Consider the following 8,322-nt stretch of genomic DNA (forward strand, 5'->3'; position numbering starts at 1 on the left):
ATACCATGCTCTACCGATCATAAAATTTTGATTTTACTTTTTACATTAGAAAGACACAACAGTGTCAATGAGAAACAAAAAAATGATAACAAAAATAAATTATTACCGCAATCATTTCGAAATAGCATCTACGTCAAAACCATAATAGAACATAACATTGTTTCATTGATACAATATTTTCAATAGTGAAGAATCGAAGTCTCTTCACATTTACGTAACGAATTCTGAAGTTCAGACAATGTTCCCAGTGTCCGATAAACTTTCAGTCGACGCTCTTTCTCCGCGGTGACGACATTCTCTACGAGTACGATAACGGTACGACGAGTTCTTCCCCGCTCAAGATAGATGTGAAGCTAGCAGCAGGGCAATGCAGTCATATAGGTGCAATACTAATAGTAGTTCAGGTTGATCCGTTAGAAGAGCAAGAGCAGAGGCAGAGATACTTTCTCGATTCACGTCCCAGTAGAAGACAATTTCAGTCGAGAATATCGCGATCGCAGATTGCTGTTTCTTCGAGCGTTGAATCGGGACTTGAGAACAGTGCAATAGATGCTGAGTGCTTCGAGGAGACCAAACGACAAGTTTGAACGACGTTACACGCACCTGGCGACAGTGTCATTGAAAAATGCCTCTAATAGGTTTGTGAATCGACTGCACTTTCATGCAGATACGTCGTTTAGTTGTTAAAAATGTGCGTCACGAAAATCTGAACCTCACCATACGATGCAGTCCATTTATTGGACCGGGAGGTTGTTGTCTCGGGCGATATGGAACGGCATATCAAACTATACAGCGTGCGCCGATCCCAATGTGAATAAACGTCGCGAAGCATCCTTCATCTCAGCAGTATGTGGTTTCCCAAAAGACTTTACGCGAGGACGTATACGAAAGGGTCAGTTCGGTGATGATGCTTGGTTCAGTGCCAAATTCAAGGCTGTCGAAGTGATAGGTAATGTCAGTTTGACAACATTTCGCAATAGGACGTTCCGTGAGAACGTTTCCAGTTTGTTGGATCAACAAAGGAATTTTTCTTGAAAAACTCAAGGATCGCTGCTGTTAACTTGCTCAAAGGTTTCCATGGATGTTTTAGGGGTAGCGGATGGTGTAGGTGGATGGAGACATTATGGAATAGACCCGGGAGAATTCTCTAGTTTTCTAATGAGTACTTGCGAAAGATTGGTCACTATGGGCAGGTTCACCCCTTCTGAACCAGCTGGATTATTAGCACGTAGTTATTATGAATTATTAGAAAATAAACAACCTATACTAGGTAAACATCATTTTTTGTAAGGCTATTCAGAAGCCTCTATGTTCTAAGATATTTTTATAAACTTTAAATTACTAAAAATCATTTTAGGTAGCAGTACTGCATGTGTTATAGTTCTTAATAAAGAGACGAGCAGCATTTATGCAGCTAATATTGGTGATAGTGGTTTCGTAGTTGTACGGAAAGGGGAAGTAGTTCATCGTTCTTCCGAACAACAGCATTATTTTAATACTCCATTTCAGTTGTCTCTTCCGCCTCCAGGACATTCTGATCTGGTACTTAGCGACAGGTATTACATTTTTTATAAATAAAACGTGTAAATCTTGTATAAAATTCTCCAAATGTTTATTACAATGAATCTGTTGTTGTTTCAGTCCAGAGTCTGCAGATACATCAAGTTTTGGGGTAGAAGATGGTGATGTGATCCTGTTAGCTACAGATGGAGTATTCGATAATGTGCCTGATCAACTGCTTGTAACTGAAATGCGTAAAATTCAAGGAGAAAGAGATCCTACAAAAATACAAGGAGTTGCCAATTCAATAGCCTGGATGGCTCGTAGTTTAGCTTTTGATGGTGCATTTATGTCTCCATTTGCCCAAAGTGCTAGAGAGAATGGAATTGACACTATAGGTATGTAAATTATATTTGATATAAATAATTTCTATTAATTTCATTGATAACTATTTGCAAAGTACAGAAATTAAGCAGTAATTAATTCAGTAGTCTTTTCCCACTTATAATACACGTAATATTTAGTAAAAAATATATTTAATTCATTTATAGGATACATTTCACAATTCCTTATATCTTATGTGTGTACCTATCCTTTATACTTTGGTTGTAAATTTGTATTAGCATTACTTTCTTTCTATAATATCTTAATTATTTTTTTACCTCTTAAAACTAGAATGAACAATTTTTTATTAACAAATTTATCGTTTAGTTTAAATGTAACAATTTTAGTAAATGATATTTAGCATATGTTATATACATAATCAGTACTTCATCTGTCATAGGCAAATACTTAAAACTGCTCACAAATACTGCAGGGCAAGCATGCTTCAACGTGCACTACCTCCTTATAATGTACATGAAAGAACTGATATTTTTATTTTTTCTACAAATACATTTAGATAGTTCTCCTTTTTATGTACATTGTTAGAAGACATCGCACGTCGAGATAGTTTTGTCTCGCGAGGCAGTCTCGTAGTATCCGTACCTAGCTTAATAATTAAACTAATAAACGCAATGTTTCAAAAGGATGAATTGAATAAAATATTTAGTTTCATTCACTCTTGTCTGTAAACTTAATTAGCAGAAGTATGCCATAGGATAACATAAATAAATTGAAAAATTTGTTTGTAGCCACAATGTGTGTTTTGTATTTTTCAGGTGGTAAACCAGATGACATTACAGTGCTTTTAGCAACGGTGGCAATATAATAAAATATGTACAATAGAGTCTTGATCATTGTATTATAGTCCATGTCATTGCGTATATGTACCTAATTATACATCATTATATTCCGTTATGGTAATCATTTACTATTTAAATCTAAATAAATGGTTTTGTAAATCATTCTTTATCGCATCAATCTTCTTTATAATCAGTGTAAAGAAGTGTCATTTTCAAAAAAAAACACAAAAACTTGTGCAAATATAATTTTGTTTAAGCATATACAGACATGTAGAGACAAAAAATTTCAAGTTTGTTTCATTTTTACTGAGATCGAAATTATAACTATGCATTATATGGCACAATAACGCAACCATGCAACACTGTAATGCACTATAGGTGAACACTAATTATCTGTATATAATAAACGTTAAAAAGATTGTAACAGCTTTAAAAATTATACAAAAATTGAATGTCTTCGAAGTTCAATTGAAAATTAAATAAATGCATTAATTCTTTTACATAAAAAAAAGTTGAATACATAACATTACGTACAAATTAATGACATACAACATGTACACCAATAATGTTAAACTAAACCGAACCATTTTATTTCCTTGCAATAGTCATATAAATAACTTTCATCTAGTATGTACAAAACGACTATAAAGTACGTCATAAATAATGCTCGAAGTGGAAATTCATTTATAATGCTTTGGCTTTTGTTAACGACGTACATCTTGTCACAATAAATTCGACCAATTTATCGCTCCACTGTATGTTTGAATGCAATTGGTTGATTAGTAATACGAATACATCACAGTGTAACATAGTGTCTCAAAACAAAAAGGTAGTCACGATTCTAATATATGAGGAAGAAAATAAATTTTAGGATTATGGATTACATTCATATAAAAACTACAAGCAATCTGGTATACAAAACGGATGTAATCACTTTAATCAATGTATATATACATATCTATCTTTCACAACTTATTAGACTTTGTTCCTCATTTACACGCACAAGCTACAAACATCAATAAGAAAAGGAATGCTATTTCATGATTCATTGAACATTCACTGGTCTCTTGAAATGCCCATAATAAAACTGTGATGTATTCTATGAGTAATACATATTATGCATTCTGTCGACAAATGTGGTATCAAATCTATTATACTGTGTGGTATAAAGACCAAGAAATTATTTAAAATAAGAGAATAAATAAAAATATTTACATTGTTCGATTGAGACTTCTACAATAAAATTTCTTGGGGTCAGGGGTTTCAATTTCATAGTTCTTTAAAAAGTAATAATAATGCTTTATAATGTTATAACGCAAATACTTTTTCTAAATACGTCAAAAAACGATAAGAATATCATTTCCTTAACTTTTTATATTTTGTTAAAACTGTATATTATATTAGGCACAAGTAGAAAAAGTTCATATTGTGCATAATATTTTAACAATTATGAAAGCAGAATAAAATCAAGAATATACTACATATATTAAACGAAATTATAAGGAAATCCTAAAACAACAATTCGAAATGTTTTTACATATACGTTTCAAATTTTGTACTTTGTAGGTATTTTGTAAATCAGATTTCCTATAGTTTGCGCAATTAAATGTATCTATTCAAAATTCTTTAATTTGCTATCTGTACGAAATTTTTCATGTTCGTTTCTGGAGATCGTGAGCATTATAAATGTATCACAATAGTTTATTATTTGAGAAATACTATTTTCAAGTGTAATTTTTAATACGCATCTCTTGCACAATATTTTCTGAAAAACATACAGTTATATTAAATGCAATACCAAAATTTCTTGTGAAAAATTGTAACCCCTGTAAAAAATTGGAAGTCTTATTATCAATGTAAGTTTCTTAGAGACTTAGGTGTAACTATTTAGTACTTTTGTTAGTAACTGGGAAAATCAAGGAACAATATTGTATATGTAATAATATAAAAGTTTACTTGATATGCCAATTGGTAAGAGACGATTTGGAAGCAGGATCTCAAAATTTAGAATCACTGCACATTAGCTATTTCACCCCAATTAAATCCACCAGGACGCTCTTCAGGTGGTGGAGTATAATCTGGATCTTCTGGATGTGCGTCGAACAAAGTCTTACTGAAAAGCATTGAATTTATTACAGTATTCTCAAAAAAGTACCTTATTTAGTACATCATCACAACTTACAGTATTTGTGGAGTCTTAAGAATACGAAAACCTCCTCTTAAACGTGGAAATACATCTTCTGCAAAATAATACATATGCCCAACAGCCATACCAACTAGATCTACCCATATCGTATTACCAAGAAGTACTGAAAACCCAAGTAGCACCCATGGCAAATATGGCGCCTATTTAAAAAACACAGGTGAAAATGACATAATTATTTTATACAATACAAAAAGTTTTCAAAGCAAATACGAACTTACTTGAAAGGTTAAGAGTCCAAAGAAATTTAACCTAACAAAGGGATTTCGCCTCGACCAAACATAAACCAACATGATTGTGAATGCATGACCCAAGAATAACAAGTTAACAAAAAATGCAAATGTCTATAATAAGTTCAGGAATATATGAAATATATACTTCATGAATTACAAAATATGACACAACAAATACTTTGTTCTATATAATAAGGATTGTTGAAAAACATTAAAAGGATACAATCATACATATGCCACCAAAAATAAACATCATTACAAAATCAGCTGTCCTTCTGCGGAAAGATCCTTCCTCCAACATTCGACAGTATCGATAAGTAAAGATCATATTAAAGAAGAAATTGAAACCCATGTTTCCAAAGAATAAAAATGTTGTTATTAATCTCCATAACTAAAACAACCAATTAAGATAATAACTACTACTTGTCCCATGATTGATTATCAGATAATCATTGCTAAACAAGACTTATTTACCTGATATTGTTCAACTATCAATGTAGGATTAAAATACAGTCGAAATGGAGATACCAAATCCAGTTGCTAGAATGATGTGACAAAGTAATCCTTAGGTTATTTTTAGGAAATACATATTCTATATATGTAAAGGTATTCTTTAATAAAAGCTATTTTACAAACCACAGCAAGAGTCGTGATGACACAAGCTGTTGTATAAGCTCGTGTCACCACAGGCATTTGCATGTACTCCTGCCGAAAAGTTTGGTAGGCCATTGGTATGTGAATATGATCTCCTATACACCCAAGGACCAATAGTTTTTCCAGACTCTTCGCCTTTACAGTTTATTATCACATGTTGCCCGTCATACTGTGCGTTATCTAAATTTAATCGCTACCCACATCACGACAAATTTGTTATGTTCCGTTTCGTACACGTAATACGTGAACCTCGTTACAATTCAGTCACAATCGAATGACGCAAAACTCTCGACTTTACATCCTTATCGATACTGATTTCGTGGACCCTTCTGTTTCGCGTAAAAACAACGATCAATTTGATTCGTTCAAATTAATGGCAAATTTATAATTATATGTAACAATAAACATAAGAATTGAAATATATAATTAATTGTCTTTGCTCTGCACCATATATTTAACCCTATATATTATACAACTATAGAATTCATACATAGCTGATCTGATTTTGACCGTATGAGTTTATTGCGATTTCGTTTATTCGATAATTTTATTTAAAAATCGATGCAAGTTATTAATATATTTTATTGTAAAAGATACTTTGTTAGATAATTATATAATTGTAGTTCTTTTTAAATGCTTTTTCCATCCAATATCATGCTGCCCTCTACTTAGAAGTTTGTTACTTCTCCGTGTCGCCGCTACGCTGCGTCTTTTCTCGAAAGTTAATTTTATCGTTGTAGTGTATAAATAAGTTGTTTAAGCATACAAAGGTATCGCTTCTCGGCCTTATGGCTAAGATCAAAGTGTAGTATCTGTTCTTATCAGCTTAATATCTGATACACTCCCCATTGGGGAGTCAGAATATTAATCTGATTTTTGGAAATTGACGGAGCAGTTGGAGCTTGCTCCACCTCTGTCGCGAGTCGGTCTGGCATTGCAGTGCCGCCAGAATTGGCTCAATTATCTTATTTCAAACACAACACTTTCTAGAAAAATATATATTTGAAAGAGTTTTTTCAAAAATAACATTTCAGAAAAAAGAAATTTTGAAATTCGAAAAAATTTGTTCAACGAATTTATGAATCCACCTTTTCTATTATCCTTAGTATTTTTTATACAGCCCACACTACCAGGCATACACTACTCATTAATGTACACTTACCCTTAAGGGTGTATATACGTGTATAATGATTATAAATAAAAATAAATAAAACAGTATTGTGTAATCATTGAAAATTGTCGATCAACGTTGTGACGCCCGCCGACGCGCACCTGTCTCTCTACTTGCAAAAACAAAATAATATAAAAGAAAATGAACATTTATACGTAACATTATTCATTTGAGAAAGCTCTTGTATGTTTGTTCTATGAGTTAAACAGTTAAAATGTATCCATATTAGAAAGTAGTGAAAAGTTATTTTAAAAAGTTCTAAACAAAGAACCATAATACGGGTTCATAAATTTATATATTATAATATTTGATAGTAAAGGAAAAATAGAAATAGGTACATTATGACTTGTGGAAACTGGTCGTCGAGAAATTAAGTAGAAAATAAAAAATCTCACGTAATATATAAACATTTTTATTCTAATAAAATTTAAATTCGTAAAAAAAAGGATGCGAAAACTAGAATGTGTATTAAATACATTTGTTCTCGTGTCAATCTTAATGTTACTTAGGTATTATAAAACATAATTATAACGTTTTTTAAATTTAATTTTGACGTCGTTGTCAAATTCGGTAGACATCTTTATGAATTTAATTGCACGCATCGCTTCGTTTCTGAACACGGTGGGTGTCAGACGCGTATAACACTCATTGCGTTCACTGTACTATTTGAATGTACTATCACACATTTAATAAAAACATTACTCCAATTTCTATAATTTAGTGATTAATACTTGCTTGACAAATTTTCGATTCACGTACTTCGATTGTACAGGTACTTAATAATTGATTTAACGCAATAGTTTCCTATAATTCAGAAATTTTGCATAGATTTAACGAATTTCTTATGTCATTTTCATTTTTACATACTTTATAATAAAGTGTATAGTTTATTTTCTTAAATTTCATATCTTTTTATACTGCTTAGAGGACATTGCTAGAAAATGTTAAGATTAATGGCGACAGAATTCAAATAGCGTTGTTATGCAGAAATTAATAATACATATTCATTAATTTTATTATGAATAATATTATTTCCATTTATTTCAGTCGATACATTTCATACAATACACTTACATACTCATCAGTTCTGAAGCGAAATATAGATAGAATTCTATTCGTTTGATTAATTTTTATAGTATTCTGTAATACGTAACAGGTGGGTGATAGAACCCAAGCAAGCGATATTCGATACTATCGCAACTCCAGCGACATGCTTGCGAGTCTCGAATCTGCGCGCGCAGTCTACTTCAAATGGAATGACGCCACAGCACAGAGCTCATTATAGTGCTAAGTTTTTTATTATTTTCTGTAGTTTCATTGCAAAATTTGTTGGATTTTTGTGCTTGTCGATAATATGTAATGTACTTACGTCCCTTT

The 8,322-nt window shown here is 31.8% G+C and overlaps 2 protein-coding genes and 1 non-coding gene across 4 annotated transcripts; 2 read left to right on the top strand and 1 right to left on the bottom strand.

Moving 5' to 3' along the window:
- Nucleotides 1–395: 395 nt before the first annotated feature.
- LOC143181201 (protein phosphatase PTC7 homolog) lies at nucleotides 396–2,848 on the top strand. 2 transcript variants are annotated; one of them, XM_076381514.1, is made up of 6 exons: nucleotides 399–638; nucleotides 730–949; nucleotides 1,091–1,270; nucleotides 1,358–1,556; nucleotides 1,642–1,898; nucleotides 2,661–2,848. In XM_076381514.1, exons 3-6 carry the CDS (start codon nucleotides 1,159–1,161, stop codon nucleotides 2,708–2,710), a joined length of 618 nt encoding a protein of 205 aa, XP_076237629.1. In that variant the 5' UTR covers nucleotides 399–638; nucleotides 730–949; nucleotides 1,091–1,158; the 3' UTR covers nucleotides 2,711–2,848. The 2 variants fall into 2 exon arrangements, with proteins under 2 accessions (XP_076237627.1, XP_076237629.1); XM_076381512.1 differs by having other exon boundaries at nucleotides 396–949.
- A 743-nt stretch (nucleotides 2,849–3,591) lies between these two features.
- On the bottom strand, nucleotides 3,592–6,106 carry Der-2 (Derlin 2). Its single transcript, XM_076381515.1, has 6 exons — nucleotides 5,757–6,106; nucleotides 5,595–5,660; nucleotides 5,344–5,511; nucleotides 5,109–5,231; nucleotides 4,867–5,030; nucleotides 3,592–4,797 (listed from the first exon to the last, which is right to left on the bottom strand). The coding sequence occupies exons 1-6, from the start codon at nucleotides 5,847–5,849 to the stop codon at nucleotides 4,695–4,697; spliced, it is 717 nt and encodes a 238-aa protein (XP_076237630.1). The 5' UTR covers nucleotides 5,850–6,106; the 3' UTR covers nucleotides 3,592–4,694.
- Nucleotides 6,107–6,546: 440 nt separating this feature from the next.
- LOC143181292 (U2 spliceosomal RNA) lies at nucleotides 6,547–6,739 on the top strand. Its single transcript, XR_013002263.1, has one exon. It is a non-coding gene; the product is annotated as a U2 spliceosomal RNA (small nuclear RNA).
- The last annotated feature ends 1,583 nt before the right edge of the window (nucleotides 6,740–8,322 follow it).

This window comes from Calliopsis andreniformis, chromosome 6 (assembly GCF_051401765.1).
Source record: "Calliopsis andreniformis isolate RMS-2024a chromosome 6, iyCalAndr_principal, whole genome shotgun sequence".
Taxonomy (NCBI): domain Eukaryota; kingdom Metazoa; phylum Arthropoda; class Insecta; order Hymenoptera; family Andrenidae; genus Calliopsis; species Calliopsis andreniformis.

Excerpts from the sequence above, each read along its gene's own strand:
- LOC143181201 (XM_076381512.1), top strand. The coding sequence starts at position 724 with ATGCAGTCCATTTATTGGACCGGGAGGTTGTTGTCTCGGGCGATATGG. Across the intron at positions 950-1,090 it reads CAAGGCTGTCGAAGTGATAG|GGGTAGCGGATGGTGTAGGT; the intron begins GTAATGTCAGTT and ends TGGATGTTTTAG. Across the intron at positions 1,557-1,641 it reads GATCTGGTACTTAGCGACAG|TCCAGAGTCTGCAGATACAT; the intron begins GTATTACATTTT and ends TTGTTGTTTCAG.
- Der-2 (XM_076381515.1), bottom strand. The coding sequence starts at position 5,849 with ATGGCCTACCAAACTTTTCGGCAGGAGTACATGCAAATGCCTGTGGTG. Across the intron at positions 5,661-5,756 it reads TCATCACGACTCTTGCTGTG|CAACTGGATTTGGTATCTCC; the intron begins GTTTGTAAAATA and ends ACATCATTCTAG. Across the intron at positions 4,798-4,866 it reads CTTAAGACTCCACAAATACT|TAAGACTTTGTTCGACGCAC; the intron begins GTAAGTTGTGAT and ends AATGCTTTTCAG.